This window comes from Haliaeetus albicilla, chromosome 12 (genome assembly GCF_947461875.1).
Source record: "Haliaeetus albicilla chromosome 12, bHalAlb1.1, whole genome shotgun sequence".
Classification (NCBI taxonomy): Eukaryota; Metazoa; Chordata; class Aves; order Accipitriformes; family Accipitridae; genus Haliaeetus; species Haliaeetus albicilla.
Genome location: NC_091494.1, coordinates 17,282,657 through 17,306,683, shown reverse-complemented (window position 1 = coordinate 17,306,683; position 24,027 = coordinate 17,282,657). Strand labels below are relative to the sequence as shown.

Below are 24,027 nucleotides of genomic sequence, written 5' to 3'. Positions count from 1 at the left end.
TTGTTAACTAAATAATCTAATACATTCTATTAAAAAGCACACTGATTTCTACTGTTAAAATTCCTTTTTTTATTTATTCAATACTGCTACACAGTAACATACATGCTGATAGGAAAACATGTTTTAACCTAAGGCAACACCACAGCATGTTATAACGTAATCAACAGATTAGCGTGTTGTAACAAGTTCCTGACTATGGTAAAGCTAATTGTACAGGCAGGTCCTCCCCACAGCTTTCTACGTATGGTTGGGGTTTGCCCATACAAGTAAGACCAAAAGATTTTGTGACACAATTTCTTCATATAAGAGAAACAATAAAAGGGACACTCTGAGTCCAGTGTGGAGAGCAGTGAGTGTGATACTCAACACTGATTTGCACACTTAGATCCCAAGCCTTGACATAAGTGGACTTACTCCTTTCACCTTGGCATAACTTTATGGCATGACCCATCTTGGCTAAAACAAATGGAACAGTTTTGAAAAAGGCACTTACAAGGGCATTGTGTTATTAATATTATTCAGTTCAGCTTAATGTTGTTAAGAGTGTATCAACTTACTTCGGTATTAAACTCTCTGATTGCGCAATATAGAAGACATAGAGCTGTACTCATTTCTCCCAGAACCTTTTACGTGTCTGATCACTTATATGCACTGCAAATTGCGATGGAGGATATTGTTGGAGCGTTTCATGTACGCAATACCAACCAACGTTACTGTACCACTAAGTTCTGTGATACAATTAAGCCTTCAGGGCAATGAATCAGTAGTGTTTTGGAAGGCTACATGAAGACAGGCATCTTTCTCATCTTGCCTTCATGACCTCCCTGTTTCCCAAAGTGGCCGAGGGAGACTGCTGCAGTTCCCAAGACATTTCCATTGGCAAAATGGAGCAGTAGGATAAAGTATCTTAGTTGAATCCCCCACCTTGACACAGTTAGGAGACAGACTGGGACTGTGGCAGGACAGAGCATCTTTCTGTTTGTGGAAGATATCAACAGCATGACCTGCCTCACCGACTGACTGGAAACAGCCTCAGCACCACCCTCTCCCCTCCCTTCTCCCAGTGTTTTAAATCCCAGCATGACTATAGCGGCATGTCAGCACGTACCTGCCATCCCTGAGGTACGATGCTTGTAGTAACACCATGAGCTGCACAGAAAACGCAGCCATCAACAAAAAACCGAGATCTGAACTTACAACGTCCCCAGTCAATGCAGTTTTCCCTAGGAAAAAAAAAGGCTGTTTTCATAAGGGGAGGCGTCTCACCTTCCCACACAACATCTCACAGTGCAGCAGAAAGGCCGGTTTCACACCCCATACAAACGCAGCATGTCCCACAAAACGGGGCAGACCTCAGAGCCCGCTTTTCGTGGCTTGGCCTCGATAACAAAGCGCCCAGAAACGAAACGAGGAGCCAGGCCAGGCGGGGCGCCAGGCCCACAGGGGGCGGGCAGGGCAGGGCAGGGCAGGGCGGCCTCGGCCCTGCGGAGCGCCCGGCTGGCAGCCGCGGCGGTAGGCGGCTGTGGGTAAGCCCGCGCTCCCTGTGTGCACTCTCCAGGGCCGACCCTGAGGAGCCAGCGCCGGCGGCGTGGATCGGAGGTGACCTGCCTCGCCCTTCTCCTCCTCACACCACCCCCAGGGCCACCCCCGGCTCCGAGGGAGCTCCACGGCGGGAGCGAGGCCCGGCCCGGCGGGAGCGAGGCCCGGCCCGGCGGGAGCGGGGCGCGGCCGGGCCGGGCCCGCAGGACAGCGGCTGGCCGCCAGCCTCCCGTCGCGTCCCCCCGCGGCCCGAGCCCGGCCCCGCGGCCCCGATAGGGCCGCGGAGAGTCCCCGCCCCCGCGGGGGAGCGGAGGCCCGGGAGGGAGGGAGAGAAGGAGGGAGGAACACCGCCGAGTTCCGCCTCAGCAGCCATGGCCGCGTAGCGTCTCCTCGGCGGCCGCGCTCGGACATGGGCCTGCCCCGGGCCGGCAGGCTGAGGCAGCGAGTCCCCGCGGCGGTGAGTACGGAGGCGGCGCCCGGGCCGCCGGGGGAGCGAGGCCTGCGGGGCAGGACTCGCCTCACGCCCTCCTCCGGCCGCGGCGGGAGGGGGCGGGCGCCCTTGGAGGGGAGCCCCGGGCCCGGCCCCGCCGCGGGGGCGGGGGCGGGGGCGGGGGGGGGTGTGCGGCCCTCAAGGGGCTGCGGAGGGCGGGGGGAGCCGGGTTCGGCTGTGCGGGGCGGGGGGGGGCAGGCGGGAATCGGGCCTGGGCCGGCCGGGAGCCGGCAGCCCTCCGGCCTGGTGCCGGCGGTGTGACCTTGGGCAGCCCGCAGTCCGCCGCAGCCCGGCCGGCGTGACGCGTGAGCGGGGCCGGGGAAAGCCGCCCCGGAGCCCGAGAGCGGCCGGAGGAAGACGGCACGGAAGCAGCGCTGCCCAGAGTGCGCTCCTCCGGCCGGAGCGGCGGTGTCACGGAGACTACCACAGGCACCGGCCGTGCCCGCGGCGGCGTCCCGGGCCCGCAGCCGGGCGCCGCAGGGTTTTTAACCAGCCGGTTATAAACGGGGAGGCGTTTTCAGCCTCTCTGTCACCTCCCCGGCTTCTTATCGCCTGTACTGTTTGCGTAAGCTGTGCAGTTTCATTTGTCTAAGTAAGAAGTGAAGCTATTTGTACGCTTATTTAGATTGAATAACTTCCAAATTTCCTGCATAAAATCTAGCTTATTTGTTTTTAAGCAACTTAACTTTGTAGTGTCTTCCCACCCCATCAGTATCAGTTAGACTGTTGGATGAGCAAACCATCAGAAAGGATTTTCTCACTGTGCCAAAAGAGTGGTTCCCAAGCTTGGCAGCGCAGGTAGTTTCAACATGGTACATGGCCAAAAACAGACCCATGACGTGCTGCTGCCATGATGACTGGTGGTACCCAGCAAAATGATGAAAATTTGGGTACTCTGTGTGAGTATAACTACCTTGCTATAAGAAGCCCCAATGGTTATAATCAGCCTATGCATATTAAGTTAATAATACTTTATTACGTACCCGAATTGGTGATGGACAGTACTTAACATGTCAGTTTATTTCAGACTGTGTTAGTGTATGCCTCTTGCAATATAACTGCTTCTGTGCGTTGTTCTTGCTATGGTCATTCCACTTAAAGCTTACTCATATCCTTAGTAAAACAGGCATGATAATTAAAATGTTGAAAAACCTGTTACCAACAGGTATGTTAGCCTGTCAGTGTAAAACTATCCATTCTAAATATTTTAAATGCCCATAAACATCCAAGTATTACTTCCCTTATACTTTTGGGATATTGGCCTGGTTTTCAGCACTCTTACGTATGAGGAAGGACCCTAAGATAATATTTCAGCTGGGGCTGGAAAAGATCCACAGTTTTGAATTTGATCTTAGTTTTTAAGAAAAACGTTGACAAACCTGAAATGGGTTGTTTCCTCTTTTTCACAGGGTTGACCAATAGTAGATTTAGCTATTATGGCTTTTTCGGTCCCTTGTATTCATGGTTTTAGCATCCAGTTCTCTTTTCTTGCTGGGAAGGAACATACCTCTCTTCCTTAGAGGTGTGTGAAAGATCCACGTACTTAATTGGAAGGGTTCATTGATGCCTCAGTGTTGCCATTGTATTGATACAGTGATTATAAGTGCAGAGGAAAATGGAATGCTTGGCAAAAGTGAATGTAATCTAGTCGATAGAGCCTGGAGAAGCAAAAGTTTATCCTGCTAAAATGGATGTGATTCTGATAAGAAAGTACAGTTCATTGCACCTCCTCTAGTGGAAACAAATACAAACCTTGCACAGAACTTGCAGTAGCTGGTCTATCTCCATGCATTTCACTGCTGTATGTTAACTACTGATTATCTTTATTTGTGCAACTTATTTTGCTGGATTTCTCTGTTGAGACCAGGCCAGTTAGGAGCCCAATATCTGCAAAAACTGGTGTTCAAAATCAGCTGGTTATATTTATATATGAAGGAGCTGATTTGGATTCGGAATTCATAGTCTTCCCAAAGCCTGCTAAAAGAAAAAAAAACCAAAACCAAAACAAAACACACCTCCTTCATTTGAGTATAAGGGAAAAAATAAAAATCAAGGTTCAAGCACATCTTAAAATTTAGTAGAAGCTTAAGGAGTTTTAAGGGTCCTTATGAGCTAAGCCTGAGCAGTCAGCTGGCAACTAGCAGTCACTCTGTAGGCCACTACTGACTAAAATCTAGTTAGGGGATTTTTGATGCATAAAACTGAAAATGCTAGTCATAGTTCCATAGTTAAGGTTCTGTATGGAAGAATAAATTAGAAACTGCAACTGAAATCTTGTATCAATTTATGACATATGCTGTATGTCATTCCATTAAGTAGGCTGTTGAGAATTTGATTTTTTTTTTCTTTTTTTAATTTAGAAAATGTTACTCCTAATCCATTCTCACTCATTTTGCTGCAGCATATTGTATGGATTATGGTGCTGTGGGAGGTCAAAGAGTAATACCTCATTCATCAGATACTGTGGTTACTAGCTTATGTTTTGAAAAAAAAAGGTATCGAAATTTTTTCAGATCAGGAAATAAATGTAAGTTCAGCATCAAATTTGTCTGGCAATTTAAAGACCTGCAGTTATAACTTAGTAACCATATCAGGAGAATATGGAAAGCCAATTTTTGTTCTGGGCCAAAACTTAGATTTGGCTTTTATCCGCTAGTTCTGCATTTGTATAGATGAGGTTCCAGAAGAGCTGCCTGTATCAAGGTGCGTCAGCAACACTTGAGAATTTACTAGCATCCTTTGCCTTCCATTAAATAGTTCATCTTCCACATAATCTTGGGTTTTTTTCCCTCGTACACACATAGACACAGTAATGTTATATTCATATCTTTTTTGGACTACATATTTAGTTACAATATTCTGTCAGAACACAACCAAATGCTGCCACTTAAGATTAAGAAAATACTGGTTACATAACAGAGCAAACATTGAAGATATATTTGGAAAGGACTTAAAGCTTCAAAGAAAAAGTCTATTTACAGTTCCAAGTGGAATAAGAAAAAAGCCAGGTAGAGACGTGCTCTGAAGGTAGGATTAGACAAGCAATGCTAAAATCTTAATAAGAGCGAAGCCTTTCTTCGTAATTCTGCGAGTTAGAAAGTATGTCTTTGTTTTACGCAAAGAGGCTTTTAGATTGTAAAGGTCCTTTACTTTGGGTCAGGGGTGTGTCTGTGTTTTGTTTCTACTGAATGCAGTTCTTCTAATGAATTTTCTGCCTTGTTTTCAGCACCTAAATATCTCCCTGAAACATAAGACACCTTATATAGGGAAGATGTTTTAAGATGAGTGGGGTATGGGATATATTTTTAATTTTATGCATTAATATTAGTATTTGAAGACTTGATTATTTACTTTCTAGAATTATCTGTAAATCAGTCTCCTAAGGAAGGATTTTTGACAAGTTTATCAACTTTGAAAAGTTGCTACGTAATTGGAAATTAGCAAGTTCAGCATCTGTGTTCAAGCAGTAAGTTATCTAGCTAGCTAGTGTTTAGTCTGACCTTGGCATGCCAGACCTTAAACCAGAGACTCATCACTAGATATGTATCTTACCTTATTTTTGCATTTATTTCCAACATGAACTTATCAAGTGTTTGGGTTAACTTAATATCTTTATTCAATAACCAGTTCCTAGATCAAGAACAGTCAACCTAGCAATATTATATGCAGTGATACTTTAAAGTATGTAACAGCTATGTGCCATGGGGAAGGGATCACATTCCCATCCTGGCTTCTCATTCTTGGCTTCACACGCTGACTGCTCTCCTTGCACAAGCTGTGTAGCCTTTCTGCCTCTTCAGCAAGCTGAATTGGCTCAGTAAGAGGTTGGACAAGTACCAGACCAGCATGAAAAAGAGGGAGGGAAATCAGGACCACCTCATTTCGTGGCAGTCACCTACAGATCAGTTCAGTTGGCTGAAACTTCACTCTGAGGTCACTGGCTGATGGTTTTTTTGGTCACACTTGTCATGCTGGTCATCACCTTGAGGGTGGAGGGGAAACACCCTACCTTCATCTTGTCAAAGGCAGTGTGGGTTTTCACTACTAGGAAATTATTTTTGGGGATCACTTGAGCATCTTCTAATTAGTTTGCCTTCCTCTCTTTGGTATTGTTAGCATCTTAATGTCTCACTGCTTGAGAGGGAGCTCGGTGCCTCCCCTGCTACCCCCAAGGGCTAAAATAGCTTACCGTGTATTAGATTCAAAGACTTGTAGTTAGACTATCTGTATGACCTAAATGGTCTGCTCTAGCAGTATGTCAGATGAGATGATGTAATAGACCCTTCTGGCCAAACTCTGCTTAACTATTTCATGGCTACCTGGAGAACACTTCCAAATGAAAGCAGAAAGACAACAGTACCTAGGAGTTTAAGACCTACAGCACGTCCAAGAAGTTTCAAGTCAACTTTAACAGTTGCAACCTTCCTTTTCTCAGCTTGTCTCTTACCAAGACATTAGAAGTCGCCTTTCCAAGGGTGTAGTGTGCATTTGCAGAGGTTTGTGCAAAGCTAGTGGTAAAATAATTATCCGTTACAAATTTCAGAGTATAGAGAAGTCAGCTAATTTTTTTATAATATACTTACTGGCATTACAGTTGAATAAATTTGCTAGATATGATGATTTTGAACACTCTTAAGTCAGCATTTCTTCTCTTATTATTTTCTTATTCTTCTGTTAGCAACATATTGCTAATATTCTTGATAAATTAGAGTGATTTCAAATAATTCTATCACTTTAGGAGGATTAATTTATACAGTTAACTGTTTAGCCACTCTGCATCTAGTGCTAGCTCACATAAGGTGAGATAAATTAGGTAATAAATCCATACAGCTAACTATAACTGTATTAAAAATCATTGGAATATAATTGGGCTCTCCTTACTTATTTTCCTCCCCCCCCCCGCCCCCCCCAGAAAAATATTGATAGAGACTTCTAAGAAGCTGTACCATCCTAGAAGGAACATAAGTAACAACATTAACATGCCTGCTGTGGCGTCTGTACCTAAGGAGCTATATCTCTGTACTTCATTGAAAGATCTCAACAAGAAGACAGAAATAAAACCTGAAAAGACGAGTACAAAGAGGTATATATATATTTTAATTGATTTTGGATTAATATTAGAAGTATTAGTGCTACTCTTCTGAGCAGGTTCCAGAACTACTTATGTTGTGGATCTAAATTTCCTCAATTATTTCTGTTAGATATAAAAATCTTTGATAGTCTTATGTGTGGATCTCTCAACTACCACATAGGATATGCTTACTGCCTACAGAAGGTAACTTCACATACTGCCAAAACGTGACTTGGACAGAGCATGATGCCCATGAAAATTTGTGTACTTTGAGAAAAGGCTACTTAAATGCAAGTTCTTACAAATGATAAAAAGCTTAGCAAATGTGTGAATAGAAAATATTTTGCCTCTAGCATTTTTAGACAATCAATGATTTCATTTTGTCTTACTATGAATTAGTTTTTCCTCAAAAAAATGTTGTTTTTAGAAGGGAAAAGTACTTTTTTCCATATTTCAGTATGCTATTTAATTATGGAAGATTTTAAGTAAGGCTAGTAAACAAGCGAGCCAAGAGAAACATTATTTGGAGGAGCATGATTGTAATTCATATTTAATGAAAGCCTTATATTAAGATGGTAAAATCAAACAGTTAATATACAGGCAGAGGCTGTGAACAGTTAAAATGGCATCTTGTAATGAAAAGGTGTTTGAGGACAAGTCAACAATCACGTGCTTTACTCCTTCTCTTTGATTCCAGTTATGTGCAGAGTGCCCTTAAGATTTTCAAGGCAGCGGAGGAAAGCAGATTGGACCGAGATGAAGAAAAAGCTTACATCCTATATATGAAATATGTGACTGTTTATAACTTCATTAAAAAGAGACCTGATTTTAAGCAGCAACAGGTATAAAAGCTTTGACTGACCTCTTCTGCATTGGTAGAACTATTAGAAGTACAGAGAATTACACTAATGCACATTCAAAAGGTTACACTGCTATTGAGTAAACTGTCTCACTTATGGTGATATTTTTCCTTCCTATTTTTGACAAGTCTATTATTAATTGCCTTTACAGTTTGTATACCCATAAGGTATATAAATTTTCAGATCTGTATTTTTTCAGAGAAGTGTGTTCCTATCATCTTTCCCATTCAAACTTTTTTTGGTGCAGTTGCCTTGCCTAGCCTTTATTTATTAGTGCTACAGAACAATTTTACTTACAAACTCATGTTTGAGGGGAAAATATTTTGATTCAAAACAGTTCCTTTTGTTGGTGTTAATATAATTATAATATCAATTTTCTGTACATTAGCAGCTCTTGATATGCACAGAAGTAGGCATTATTAAGCTGTAATATTAATATGTGGGGTGATGCTTGTAATTTTAGGATTATTTTCATTCAATTCTTGGACCTACAAATTTAAAAAAAGCTATTGAAGAAGCTGAAAGACTGTCAGACAGCCTTAAGCTCAGGTACGTGAATATGGTTAATAGATAATATACTGTTCATTATACCTGAAGCCTGTACATGTGCAATTGCAGGTTTTCATGCTATTTAATAGTAGGGGATTGCACTTGAGTAGATCTTAGATACCTGAGACTATGGGGGGGTTAAATTGTTTATCCACAAAAGTCTGTTCATAGAGATAATTTTTATTATCACACAATTCAATAACTTGCCACTGTATACATTGTCTCTTAATTCTTGGTAACTATGATTTGTTGATATTGTCTTCTATTTTTATTTAATGACTAATAAAAAGAAACCACAAGATATAAACTATATATGTACTATGGATGTTCAAAAGCCATTTCCTCCTCACCCTTTTCATCACAAAGTTCTGAAACCAAATATACTAATGAATTTTCCTAATATTTACATATGTTAAAGTCCTCCTAGTGTAGATTTAGTTTACACGAACAAAACACATTTTTTGATTCTTTAGCTAGGTGCTACACCTTTTCTCTACCTCTGCCACATGCAGACATGTATATGGAAGTGCACAGTTTTGCCAGTATGTAACTGAGCTGATGCTAACGGGCTTTTGGGTAGCTCATTTACAACTGTCAAGTTACATGTCTTTGTGCCATAAGCCATGAGATTGTGTCGTTAAGAAGTTGTAAGGTAGAATCTGTCTTTAAGTGATGTTTAGTGCAGTATGTCTTGCTTCCAGCCTTATCTGCTTCTTGCATCCTTAGCAACTATCTTTCTCACCCCTTTAACGCTTTCACTTCAGCTAGGCACATTCTCTTGTCCCCCAGTATTACTGTGAAAGCATATTCTATGCCCTTCAAAGTGCTTAATCCGTAAAGTTAGTTTAGGTGAACAAGGAAATAAGAGTATAGTCACATGTATATGAAAAGAGGCTTTCCAAAGGTGTCTCATGGTACTATGCATGAAACATTCTTTAGGTTTTCTTTATTTTTAGTTAGGAGTCTTACAATTCAACAGAGCTACAAATTTACTGTAAGAGTAAACACTGACAGAATTGTAGAAAACCAGAATTATTTAAAGACTTTAGTTACTTGTGCCTTTTTATGAAAGGAACAGAGTTTGGAAAGTTGACACAACTTTCGGGTACTCTGCGCAAATACATTTAAAGGAAATACAAATGAAACATGACTCCTGTGTAACTACAGAAGTGGTTTCAGGGAAATTATTTGTATAATTTCTTCTCCAGGCAGTAGGCCAGCAAATAGTTTGAATGTTAATTGTTAACTAAAAGTGGAGCTGCTGCATCAGTTGTATAGGAGCAGGAATACCTACATGAATGATCTATGTGCTTCAGTGGCATAAATGGGAAATTGACGGGTAAATATTCCATATTGACTGAATTAAACTAAAATCTGAAATATGCTTTAGTGCCATTAACTCCAAATGAGAGCAAAATGCTCTCTTCTAACTTATGATGCCTTTGCCAAATCAAGAAGCCTATTTAAAAAAATAAAATTACAGACTTGCAGCTCCTTCCTATTAGTGGCCAATTAATAGAGTAGACTTGGAGGTAGAATTTGATTTAGTGATCTAGTTTATTAACACAGTACTTTTATTATGAAATACAGCTGTATTGTTGTCATTGTAATCCTGATTAGGCAACATATGATGAAAACGAGCAATTACTAATACAGTTCAGTTCATGTTTCACTGCTTGGTTCAGTCATCAAAATTGTTAGTTCAAAACATTCTTTTTTGTTTTACGGATCACTAGTAACCCTTGAGCTTCTTAGTTATATTAAATATATTAGAATGCTATTTAACAGTGATGTGACTATACAAACCTGCAGTTGGTGATCCAAAAGCTGTAGTTTGGAGGTCACTGGTTTACAATATCATGATTGTCCTTACAATGGCAAAAGGCTGGGAGGTTAATTTTAAAGTCTAAGGCTTTATGAAAAGGACAGCTGCATGTAAGACCTAGGTCCACCAAAGCTGTCTAGTATGCATGATTCTTGCATTGACTTCACTGTAGTCCCAGTGTTTGAAACAAATAGCAGGGACACAGGTGAGGACATAACAGTATTATGGAGTCAGCTTACATTCTGAAGGTGACTGCTACCATATAAGTAGTTCTGATCCAACTTCTCAAAAAAGAAAATTTAGATAACTGAGCTAACTTACTCCTAACTGTTATTGTTAGCTCTGTTGTAAAACCAAATAAAATACCTGGGCTGATTGTTATAATATATTGAAGTTTGCCTGTAACTCACCAATACTTACTCTTTCCTCTACAAAATGAAAAACCTATTACATTTAGCGACACCATAGCTAAGCATGACCCCAGGTTTAAAGAAAAAAATTAGTTAGCCTTAAGAGCAGTGGCTATGAAATAGGACCCAAAACAATATTTAAGAATAAGAAAACCAACTCAAGAGTGGGATTAAAATGAGGTTCACTGGAAATATAAAAATTGACAATACTTTAACTTTTTTTAAACTTTAAATAAGGTTTATTTCCCTCCTGAAGACTTGATGATTCTGATGTTAATTATCCAAGGCTAGCCAATAACACAATATTAAAAAAGAGGCTTTTTTTTTCCCAATAGATATGAGGAAGCTGAAGTTCGGAAAAAACTTGAAGAGAGGGACAGACAAGAGCTGCAGAAAAAGCAAGAACCAAAAGATGATGGAAAGAGTTCAGCCAAAAACTCTTCAGAAAGTGCTGTGGATTCCAAAGGAAAAAGCCAAAGGGTAACTGAAGATGTTTACAAACTCTAATTCAGTCTAAATGCATAGTTTTAATCTAGCATTTGATCTCTACTAGTAGCTATTTCCAGTTCAGAACCATTTTTTTTTTTAATTAGCTTATACTCCCCATAACCCTTCTTTGACATTTCTTTGGAAGATGTGGAGTCCTACCAACCTTGAAGTCTTGCATAAGATAGACTAGGGTTTTTTTTGTAAAGTCAAATTCTATTTTATAATAGAACTAGCTAGTGTAAGAAACCCAAGGTAATGGTAATAAGCTGATGTTATGGGTAACATATCTCTTCTTTAGGAGAGAGCTGACTTTTCAAGCACTAGTGTGGAAAGAAACTTAATTTCTCCAACATACTTCACAAATTTTATCTGGCAGATGATGATGTCCTACATTGTATTGCCTTTTTAACTGGTTTTTGTCTAGGGAGGGCAGCAACCTTGGTATGTTTTTAGTACATTTGTCAACACATCTTTAGAAGGAGCTTCCTTTTTCTTGGTTTCTTCATGTGGCTTACAGTCTGGCCAGTTTCCCTCAAGCTATATGAGAGTCAGTGTCTGTTGGCCACCTTGGTTCTGAGTATTAGATATTAAACTAACTTTTTTTTTTTTTCCTTAAAACACAGATTAATGGTGAGAGAAAGCATTCACTGGAGAAAAAGGATCAGTCTGACAGTCTAAGTGGTAAGAAATGCAATGTTCACACAGATGTGGAAAAGGTCTCCATATGACTATGCACCTGTCAGCTAAGCAGTTGCAATTCTTTTAAGGAGTTATTTCACAGTCAGAGTATTTTGATGAAATTCTAGTATCCTGCATTTCAGTAACAGTGACTTAGTAATTAATTAAGCTCTGTACTGCAGCCTTCATCACTTCTTTTGAACTTAGAAAGCTGTACTTAGTTTTTCAACAGTTTAATAACTGAAGCTGAACTAGCCCTAAACTAGCCCAATTTAGAAAGAAAAATGTCTCTTCAAATGATAAGAAAAAATATAGGCAAGGCTGAAATGTGTCAGCTTTCTCAGTTAAATAAGAAATTTTGCCTTTCCCCTCCCAACTTCCTGGTTTTTGTTCCTGTAATATGTGAAAGTGTTCTCTAAAATTCTTAACTGAAGAGGAACTTCCGCAGCATGTAGTTTACAAATGCTTGCCTATATAGCTTGATTTAAGTGAGACTGCAAAAAGTTAAACTAATTTATCACTGAAGTGTTCAGTGTTGCCTAATTCAGCACATCAGGTGCTAATCACTACAGTAGTGGGAGCAAAAGGTCCAGTATATTTATTCTATACTGTCTCACCTCCATGATTTTGTGGATTTTTCTGTTCCATCTGTTCTTAGTCCTGATTGCGCCAGTCAGATGTGGTCGTAGCTGTCTCCATTTATAATATAGCTTTTTACATCTAATAGTTTCTCTGTTTCAAGGAACAGTAACAGCTGAGAAACTGTTTGCAATGATGTCGGACAAAAATATTGAATTGATTATAATGGATGCTCGAAGATTGAAAGATTATCAAGAATCCTGTATTCCAAGATCTATCAGTGTCCCAGAAGAAGCTATCAGTCCTGGGTATGAAATAATGTTAAATGATAGTGAAATATTTAGTTTCATAAATTGACTGGAAAAAAGTTACATGCTTTCAAAGATTGTACACTTAGTTTTGGAGTCCCTGATATATACCAGTGGGCAAGATGTATCTGGACAGCTCTGTTCTTGCATGTACTGACTTTAAGCCAGAGCATATTTATTTTATACAAGCACATAAACATATATGGATTATATGTTGTTGGATAAAATGTCACTTCTACATTTGTCTTTAAATGCATGTTAATACATTTCAGAGTTACTGCTAATTGGATTGAAGCTAGACTCCCAGAGGATTCTAGAGATCCATGGAAGAGGAGAGGACACTTTGATTATGTTATACTGCTAGACTGGTTTAGTTCTGCTACAGACTTAAAGCTAGGAACAACTCTTCAGAGCCTGAAAGATGCGCTTTTTAAGGTTGGCAAGTTTCATGTTTTGTATTAATTCATCTCAATAAACAAGAAGGTCTTAAAGCACCTATAATTACAAAGTATTTGGAAGACTTAATGACACTTTAGGTGAACATCTTGGTTTAGTTTTCAAAGACTGCTTATTTTGATAGCAGAAATGTAGTCTGAAGTTTCACGTTCCCATGCTTGTGCTCTAGTAGAGGACATTATAATTTATTAAATAGGTAAACAGCAGAATGATTCAACTCCCCTCCTCAACAACTCTCTCATGAACTTAAGAGTTCTTGGCTGACAGAGTTACTTGGGAGAGTACTTAGTACTGTTTGTCAGAAACATTGTCCCCCTCTTTCCTGTTTTAGCAACAATAATTCCTTATTCATGCGAACTGGCTGGCCACCTGCATAGGCAGGCCAAAGAAGGCTAGCTTCTTTGCAGTCCTATCAGTGAGGGACTTCCTAGAATGGAGGGGTTTTGGTGAAGGAGACCCCAGAAATATTTTGAGCATTGTTAACTTTTCTGCATTATTGAATATAACTTTTAGAGAAACATGAATTTAAATTTGGACTTCATCAGTGCAGGGAGCTTATAGACTCAATATTAAACAGATGCTCAACATTTTCACGTCAGAACTCCGGCTATAGCTGTGTTGTCCTTACTCTTTATATAGGTGGCTCTTGTGAAAGACTGCACATCTTTGTTACCTAAACATTCAAGACTGGGATTCAGAGGTAGTTCAGGCAGTTCTCCCTGTCTATTGCTTTACAAATAGTCTCTGAGCCTCTGTGCCTTGTTCGTCTTCTAATACTGAGGACCTCAGGAGGGTGGCAGTCTGGAGCCCGAACTCTCAAGGGTTTTTCAGAAAGTTAACATCATGCTTTCTAAAGCCGATATCGCTAATCACTCAGCAAACTTACCAGATAAGAAACTGAAGCAAATATTTTAATAAAATATTTTTCTGCATGGAGGATCATTACCTGAAGTAGTAGTAAGTGGTTCTTTCTGTATTGGAAATATTCAGACCCTGTTGTAGGTAGAGCCAGGAACCTAACTGTGTTGGGCATTCTCCAAACACAAGGAGGATCCCTGTTCCCCAAAGGGTTTTTTGCAGCCTGCTTAATTCTTATTTAAAAATCTCAAAAATAACCTGTCTCAATGTAATGACTAGACACAGAAGTTTCAACACGAGTTGAAGAGTTTCTCTTCTATTTTTAAATCGTTTCATTTCAAACTTTTTTCCTTATAGTGGGAAAGCAAAACTATACTGCAGAATGAGCCTTTAATTCTAGAAGGAGGTTATGAAAACTGGCTCCTTTGTTTTCCCCAGTACACAACAAATGCTAAAGTAACTCCACCCCAGCATAGCAGGAGTGAAGCAGTGACTGTTTCTTGTAAGTATAAAGGATGCTCCTCCCAAGTATTTGTAATTACCAGATGCATCTTTAATCATTCAAATATGCTTGAGATAGCCTTGTTCTGGCTAAATCTAAATTTTGGGATGGAACATGGGGGTTATTTTGCTTTTGTGGGTTTTAAGTGCTCTCATGCTTCTCTCCCCCCTCCTAAAGTGGATTTTACATACCCATCTCTGGAAGAGCCAGCTCCTGTTCCACCTGTTGTTGCTATAAAGCCATCTCCAACAGAATTGATTGAAAATGAAGAAACAGGAGATAATTTGGAAGAGAGACTAAAATCACTTAACAGACCAAATGTACAGGATGCTGCTGTTCCAAAATCTGACAGTTCGTTTGTAGTTAATCCAGTATCAATTACAAGAAGTATCCCTGAGGTAAGCTGTGTTTCTTTTTCTCAGAGTTAGCATATGGTTAATTTATTAGAGACCCACCACACGCAGAAGCCTAAATCCACAAGGAAATACACTCAGTATTTAAGCCTTGTACGCAAGTATATTGGTACAAAGACTATTAGTGATCTGTGAAGCCATGATAACTAATCTGCAGAACTTTATGAAACTCAATATACTTAACATAATTGCAGAGCTTTTAATGAATATTTTTATGTGAGCACCTAAGAAATTGAAGGTTATCAATTGATCATTAATTCAGAAAGTCTATAAGCAAACTTCTCTACTCAAAACATATATGATGAAACACAGGGAGGGTAGTTAGGCTATGGCTTACCTTGGCTATTCCAAAGGCCTGTTTTCCAGCAACTCTATCTTCCTTCAAATAATAAAACATTTAGGTGGTGTGTCACTCTTGGCCCAGTAGTGAAAGTACGGGGATTTATTTCTTCCTTCTACAGGGATAAAAATTTCTAAAGACACCTTTGTAGAGTCCTTACACAAAAATAATGTTTTCCTTAAAAGACAAGGCTAAAGTCAAATTCTTCACTTTCAACCTTCTATATACTGCCTTTAATACAAATTTCAGTCTGTTCTTCCCTGAATCAGGCAAGCTTTTATTTCTTCAGAACATCTACTTCAGCATCAAAACCAACTTGCTCTCCTAGATCTAAGCATAAGTCATTCTTAAATACCTCTTCCCATCAAGCAGATCTGCCTTAATCACATGCTCTGGCACATGATTGAGAGAGGCAAGCCCAAATTAGGCTGCCTGATTGCTCTAAGATGTTCACCTTTGAAAGCTTGAAAATAAAGAGTTGTAGTAATCAGTGCTTAATGCTGTCCTTATGGTTCTCTAGGGCTTGTTGATTCTTATCTCACATCTGAAAATTAAGTGAATACCTAATTTCACTAACAAGCAATTTGAACTACCAGATTTAATGAAATTGAAAGTTTGCTATCTCTCTAGCAGGAGTCAACTTTATATCTTTATTCTCTTATAAATCTCACTTAGAAAAAGTTTAGCTAACAGAGTGGTAATAGCTGTAGTGAATTGTTGTTCTACACTTTGTGTTACAGGTTGATCGTACTAAAAAGCCTTTGCTAAAAATCCCTGATGATAACAGACCAAAATCTCAAAGTACAGTCAGCGATGGCCAGCCTGTTGAGAATGGACGGATAGTTCCAGACCGGTCCACAAAGCCATTATGTGATGCAAAGAGCATTCTGACAGAAGAAGAAAAAAGTCGTGTACATGCAGAAACTGCTGCTCTGTTAGAGAAAAACAGACGGGAAAAAGAGCTCCGGGAGAGGCAACAAGAAGAACAGAGACTCAAGCGAGAAAAAGAAGAACAAGAACAAAAAGCAAAAGAAGAACAGAAAGAAAAGGAACACAAAGAAAAGCTACAGCAATCCAAAGAGGACAGAGAACAGGAGAGGGATGAACAAATAAAAAGAGAACAGGAGGAAAAGGAGCAAGAAAGAGCACGCAAAGAAGCAATGGAAGCAAAAAAGCAAAATAAAAATGAACTAGAAAGCATTGGTGCAAAAAGGATTGAGATTGACAAAATATCTGCGGAAGAAAGAGAAAAAGGAACTCGAACACCAGAAACACAGAGACGGGCACTGGGCGATGCATCTCAGACCTTTGTGACTGCTTCAGGCAAGGTTAGTGAAAAAGAGAAAATCATCACCAAATGTGGAGTAGTTATTCAGGATGATTTGTGAGTGCATACTCTAGTATCGTACTAATCTAGAAGTTTTAAATATATCATTGGATTTTTATTTAGGCCACTTTTACATAAATGTAGAGGAGAAATTTAAAACCAAGACACAAATAGATTTAATTTTTTTTTGCAAGACAGTCTCAATTCTTGCTTGTAGGTGAGCAGCATGGAATCCCCATAGGATAATAAAACTTCCCACTGACATGGAGCTAGAAGGAATGGTTCATAGTCTGCAATTCTCTGTTTCAAAAATAGAGGCATGGTGGCAGTTTCTCTCTTGCACCAGCCCAGTACTGTATATTATACTGTTGTGACACATGCTAGGAACAGAATTGTATTATCGTAACAAACTCTTTAGTGCCCCCAGCTGAATAAATGCTGATATAACAGGATTTTGTTGACTAGCATAGGAAGCAAAGCAATACCCTAAGCTAGTATTTTTGCTGAGAACAGTCTGGTTCCAACTCTTTTGGAGGGATCACAGTTCCTTCTTTCCTCCTATTCTTGAAAAAAATTCCAAAATTTCTGAGAGTGTAAAAATCATCTAATCATGAAACGTGAGCCATTGGTGAAGCTGAGTTAATAACGGAACAGATGTCTTTAAAACCATTTCTCAAGAACATGCATTAGGATATTTTTCTCTCTCTTTGCAATTGCAGTTGTTATTTGACCAGACTTTGGTGCTTGTGTAATGCAAATGCACAAGGAAGCCAAAATAAATCTTCCTGGGCAACCTTAGCACAGTCATTCTTGAGCTGTTGACTGACAGTGCAACTTCACATAATCCCAAAATGACTGCCTAGGATAAATTCATAATGTTGGCTTCACAGTTTGCCTTTTTCATGGAGAGGCTTTGTCACAGTGAGAAGTAAAAGGGGAGAGAGTCTTTTATTTAAAAACAAACTGTAAACCCCACAGCTTTTAGGGAGGAAAGTAGTGTAGGTGGAACTTCTGCACTTCATTTCTGAGCCTTTGAAACTATGTAACAGACTGTCTTATTTGACACAACATTCAGCCTCAAAGGCTATTCCAGCGAATTGCCTATAGTATAGACGAGGAAGAATAAAAACGATATGTAGATACCTGTTCTAACCACTTCTTTGTGGCATGTGCATTTAACAACCAAAAAAGAGAATATAACTGCTTTTTCCCTATTTTGCTTTATCAGCATTCTTTACTGACATTCCAGATGAAAATTGAAAGCCTTCTCTCAAAATCTTTTACAGCAAACTGGGGTTAAAGGACAACCAGACAGTGGAGCTCAAAAGCCAGGACCCCTTAGAGAGGATTCTGAACAAGATACTGAAAGACTTAAAGTAAATACAATGTGTTGTATGTAGCCCAAACCAATCAAGCGCAGATGCTTTATGATTATTATGTTATGTTAAATTCCACCTCATTTTAATATTTAAAGTCATCATCTTAAGAAAAGACTATGTCATGTTTACAGCTGTTTGTTTGCATTTTTTCATTTGTCATATTCATCTGAAAAAAATATTTGAAGCTTTCACCAGAAGTCTTCATATGTTTCTGATGGCATTAACAAGCATTCCACACTTGTTTGTCATCTCATACATACTCCTTTGTGTACCACTTTGAAAGGGAGAAAAGATCATCCCTATGTGTTTAACAGAAGCACATACTCCTAATAAAGTAGCTTCTTTAGGGAAGAAATTGAGTATTCAGACTTTTGTGAGACTGAATTGTCCTTTTTTTCTGGAGCATGTCAAGAAACAGCTTTTGTTTAGACTGAGTGATAGAAAATAGTAGTACTATATTACCATTATAATAAATTGTATTTCCAGCTATGATCAAGGATTTCATATTGAACTGTTTTACACTGAATCATATAACTATATAGGGAAGTCACAGGCAGCTTGATGCTCTGCATAAGTAACTGTACGTACCTTACATTTCCATTTATTTATTAGTCTCAGCGGGAGCCGTTAATGAGAGCGCGAAGTGAAGAAATGGGAAGGATAATCCCAGGACTGCCTGCAGGTTGGGCAAAGGTAACTTTCTATTCTGATGTTACAATCAAGTGGCCTTGTTTAGTTTCATATTGCATTTCAGTTGTGTCTTATTTCTAAGTTAGATTTTGTTTGTTTGTTTATTTTTATTTTTTCCCCTTCAACTTCCACATGGTTATTTTCTGAATTTTAATGTTATTTGTAATGAAACTAGGAGAGCTCATCTGCTGTTTCTGGTATTAAGCAGTTGCTGTTTAATATGCATTTTGGTGAAAGTGGTGCCTTCCAGTAAATTTAATCCATTAAATATTGAGGCCAGTGCTGACTATTAACATCTCAATGTTTGAAAACCTCATGCACTGTTCTTACAGTCGTTTAAAAATAGGTAAGTAAGTTAATGATGGATTTTTACTTGGTTTTGAAACAATTTGTTTTTTTCCCCCAAGTTTCTGGATCCAATCACTGGAACCTTTCGTTACTATCACTCGCCAACAAATACTGTTCATATGTATCCACCAGAAATGGCTCCTTCATCCACTCCTCCATCAACCCCTCCAACTCATAAACCCAAGCCACAGGTGACCGTTGAACGAGAAAGAGAACACTCCAAACTGAAGCGCTCCTACTCTTCCCCAGATATAACCCAAGCCATTCAGGAGGAAGAGAAGAAAAGAATTCCTGTAACTCCTGCAGTCAATCGTGACAATAAGTATGTTCAATAAGTTATACCACAACTCGTGCAATATAATAGTATATAGGACTTTCTTTGTGTTTAACCAACTGAAATTCATTAGTATTTTCTAAGTAGGTTTGAAAGGATGCAAGAATGATAGACTTACATTGAACTTTTAGCAATTAAATTTATAGGGCAGTTGTGTTTTGAGAATTAATGTAATTACTATGTATTAACATGAACTTCAGAGGTCACAGTGTAACTGGACAATAGTTGCTTTTTAAGTTGTGGTATTTGTGTTAACATATTAAATGCCAGTCTTCTGACAGCTTGTGAAATGCAGAGTTTTCAGGTTTTAAACTGGGTTAAATCAACAGCTAATTCTTCATCTGTGAATTTAAAAAACAGACAAAAAAACCCAACACCAAAAACCCAAAACCAACTAGTATTGAATACCTTAAATAATGGTTGGTGTTTGGTGACATCTTGTGCCAGGATATTTCATTCCCTGTGAGGGAGGGTGGTTCTGTTGGCATATGTGCACAGCCTTGTCAAGTTTGAGATTCCTAAAAAATAATTTCTTCTTTACAGACCAGTCTGTTACACTAAAGCAGAAATTTCAAGACTCTCTGCATCGCAAATTCGGAATCTTAATCCTGTGTTTGGGGGATCGGGACCAGCTCTTACAGGACTTCGTAATCTAGGGAACACTTGCTATATGAATTCCATATTACAGTGTCTGTGCAATGCACCTCACCTGGCTGATTATTTTAACAGAAACTTATATCAAGATGATATTAACAGGTAACAATCTCTTATTCTCATCCTTTAATTTATAATTGAAGGTAAAAAATCTGCCTTTACAATTGTTAATTAAAAAAAACACTTAGTGGGGTTAAGGGGGGGTGGTTTGTTTTTTTAAGTAGGAGACATGCTAACTTGTAAGAATCTTGACATTTTCAAAATTTGTGTTTGTGATGAAATAGGTTTTACTGGACAGTCTTAATTAAATTGTGCTTACCAAATTCATAAATATAAGTGTACTAGAGTCTCCTAAAACCAAACAGAATATTTAAATAGCAGTTTACAAAACAAGCTGGAAACAGCGTACCTTCCATTAGCCCAGTCTTGAACATGGAGCCAAATTACAGTGCCAAAGTAGACAAAAATTTTAACTTGGTCTAACAGCCAGGTTTTTTTGGTCTAAAGAAATTACTTTGAAATTGGGAGAATGTCTTGAATTAATAATATTTAAAGAAAAAAAAAACTTATTTGAAGGGCTCACTATATAATTCTTTTTGGTCTGTTTAATTGTATAGGTCGAATTTCCTGGGGCATAAAGGTGAAGTGGCTGAAGAGTTTGGTGTAATAATGAAAGCTTTATGGACAGGACAGTATAAATATATCAGTCCAAAAGACTTTAAAATTACAATTGGGAAGATTAATGACCAATTTGCAGGATATAGTCAACAGGACTCCCAAGAATTGCTTCTCTTTCTAATGGATGGCTTGCATGAAGACCTAAATAAAGTAAGCAATACACTTGTAACAAATGATACATCTGTCAGATGATCAAGAGAAATAAATTTGTAAAAGACCCTCTTATTTCATAAGAAGATTATGTTACTGGAACCTTGTATAGAAGGAAATGCAAGTATTCAGAATTAAAGTAGAAATTTAGTTTGAAACAGTGTAACGTACTGAAGGGAGTAATGGAGGAAGCCTAACTAGATAAGAAATGGATGGCTACACTGACATGTTCAAATATTTTTGCAAATATTCAATAGTATACTTGCCTATAGATGAAACCTCATATTTTTGTATATGTTAATATATAGCTATGATATTTAAACTTCTGTTACCCAGGCTGACAACAGGAAAAGATACAAGGAAGAAAACAACGATCATCTTGATGACTTCAGAGCAGCAGAACTAGCCTGGCACAAACACAAACAGCTCAATGAATCCATTATTGTGGCACTCTTTCAAGGACAGTTCAAATCTACAGTGCAGTGTCTTACATGTCACAAGAAGTCACGAACCTTTGAGGCTTTCATGTATTTGTCGTTACCGCTTGCATCCACTAGTAAATGTACTCTGCAGGTACGGTGGGACTAGAAACAGTTGGTGAAGTAAAAGCATTTATCTGTGACTTCATTACAATGTTGCTCCTGCTCAGTCTTTTGTTGAAGGGTTTGGTCAATATTCCAGCTTAATTTATGCTAACCTGAAACATGAACAGATCTGAGTCTTCACTATTTTTTAATTTTTCTGAAGTTTAAAAAAAAAAAGGTTATTCCTTAAAAGTTTTAAAATACAAGCAGGATGGAAATACTGAAGCCACAGCAGCAGAAAAGACATGTATAGTATTTGCTTTTGTAGGTAATAGTATAAATATTCTGTGGTTGTAAACAAAGTATTGTAGGTGTATTTTAAAGGACTTGCAGCTAATTAATATATGCAGTAAAATTTACTTCTACACATGGATTTAACTCACTTTTCCTCATTTTTGTGAAACATAGCATGCAGGTACTTAATGCAGGTTAACAACCAAATAGGAAACAAACATTTTTGCTATGCTTTTGTAAACACCTGCCCTTCACAATCTCTGTTTGTATTTTGTTTTAGGAATGCCTTAGATTGTTTTCCAAAGAGGAGAAGCTCACTGATAACAATAGGTTTTACTGTAGCCATTGCAAAACTCGAAGGGATTCTTTGAAAAAAATAGAAATTTGGAAATTACCACCTGTTCTTCTTGTGCACTTGAAACGGTAAGAGAAATGGTGAAAATTAATTAGGATGAAGTGACCAGGCTGTCATGGAGATTGATTGTTCTAGTGCAATAGCTAACCATTTTTAATTAGAGAAAGATTCCGGATGTATTTCCGGTTGTAATGTTGCAAAAAATTTTATTTTCATCTGATGCCTCTTTTATTAGGCTGTAGTTCACAAAGCACTGTTACAAGTAATATCTTTTTATTTGTGCTAAGAAACACATGTGCAAGCATTAGCAAAACTGGGGGCCAAATGCTTTAGTTGATCTCATGTCCTGGTTGAAAACAGGGAAAACAAACATGCTTAATATTCTTAGATAGCTTGTGAACAACCTGTAACTTTTAATGATGCTTTTTAATTCTCTAGATTTTCCTATGATGGAAGATGGAAGCAAAAGCTTCAAACTTCTGTAGATTTCCCATTGGAAACGCTTGACCTTTCACAGTACGTTATTGGTCCAAAGAATAACTTGAAGAGATACAATCTGTTTTCCGTATCAGTAAGTAACCATGTTACATTTCCAAGTTCAGCTGATCTTTATGCCAAGACTTGGCTTGGCCTGTGTGATTTATCTAGGTTTCCAGGCTGCCTACCTGGTTGCAGATTAAGTTGTTGTATTCTAAAAAGAATTATTGGTATTTAGTAGAAATCTCACATTCTAGTTTATTTTGCTAACCAGGGAAGAAATGGCAGCTTTTGAGGCCATTAATTCTTTTCTTCTTATGTTTACAGAATCATTATGGTGGGTTGGATGGAGGGCACTATACAGCCTACTGCAAAAATGCTTCAAAACAACGCTGGTTTAAGTTTGATGACCATGAAGTTTCTGAGATCTCAGCATCATCTGTGAAATCCTCTGCTGCATATATTCTCTTTTACACTTCTTATGAACAGCGAGCAGTGGATATGGCCACATAAAGTAGTGTGGGTTAAGAAAACTGGTTTTCTTTTTATAAGAGCAAAGTAGGTATGGGAATGCATATAAATATGCAAAACTATGACAAACATAGTCACTTACAGATATGGGGATGGTTCCAGCAGCTTTTCTGCAAGCAAGCTCTTTCTGGTCAGTACTAGTGCTTAAAAATCAGAAGACTGATTAGTAATGCTTGTGGTAATACTGCCATCTGTGAAACCATTTAAAAAGCATACTTGCATTACCATTTATTTAAAAAACAACTATATTTTTAGTCTGCTCCAAAATTAAATTCTAGCTTAGTCATCTGAAATCTATTACCAAGTAGTTTAAAATGTCTTAAAATCCCAAGGCATATCTTGATTTTTATTTTTTTCTTTCACTGTTATGGCCTTTTCACATTTCTAACCTTAAGCTTGATTCTACTGTGAATACTCTAGAATGATGTAAACAGTTAGGAATGTAAGTGTACATATTGATTGCATACTTGCACATCAGAACTATGTATATAATAAAATGTTGTCCTTTTTGTGAGAATCTCTAAAACTCAGAGGACTGTGTTTATTTGCCAGCTCTAATTGCAACACTACTTAATAAAAAAGCAGAGCTGTATTTTTTTTCTGCTAGCTTTTGTCAATATTTGTGCACTTCAGAGTTAGTCTAAACAAACAAGATTTTCCTTTTTAATTTTTTAATATAAATTTTCATGTACACATGCATTAAAAACCTTAATGAAGAAATGATTTAAAAATATATCCTGTTAAATGTATGTTTGGGTTTGGCGTTTTTATTCTCAACTAGTTGTACAATGGTCAGGATTCTACGAATGAAAGTCTGAATTATAGACAGTTAAACGTTCTTCAGATTAAAAAAAAATACTACTTTGTGTAGAACTGATCAGTTTAAAAACTGTTTTAGTTGCATCTTGTGCATTTTCCT

The 24,027-nt window shown here is 38.4% G+C and overlaps 1 protein-coding gene across 3 annotated transcripts; it reads left to right on the top strand.

Annotated features, from left to right (window-relative positions):
* Positions 1-1,841: 1,841 nt before the first annotated feature.
* On the top strand, positions 1,842-23,857 carry USP8 (ubiquitin specific peptidase 8). 3 transcript variants are annotated; one of them, XM_069798322.1, is made up of 20 exons: positions 1,842-1,996; positions 6,942-7,112; positions 7,798-7,942; positions 8,424-8,509; positions 11,080-11,224; positions 11,857-11,914; positions 12,654-12,798; positions 13,071-13,233; positions 14,470-14,614; positions 14,792-15,012; positions 16,108-16,695; positions 17,981-18,070; positions 18,686-18,766; positions 19,171-19,433; positions 19,989-20,201; positions 20,717-20,927; positions 21,264-21,500; positions 22,026-22,168; positions 22,539-22,671; positions 22,905-23,857. In XM_069798322.1, the coding sequence occupies exons 2-20, from the start codon at positions 7,009-7,011 to the stop codon at positions 23,088-23,090; spliced, it is 3,357 nt and encodes a 1,118-aa protein (XP_069654423.1). In that variant the 5' UTR covers positions 1,842-1,996; positions 6,942-7,008; the 3' UTR covers positions 23,091-23,857. The 3 variants fall into 3 exon arrangements, with proteins under 3 accessions (XP_069654423.1, XP_069654422.1, XP_069654424.1); XM_069798321.1 differs by having other exon boundaries at positions 12,639-12,798; XM_069798323.1 differs by lacking the exon at positions 17,981-18,070 and having other exon boundaries at positions 12,639-12,798.
* Positions 23,858-24,027: the final 170 nt, after the last annotated feature.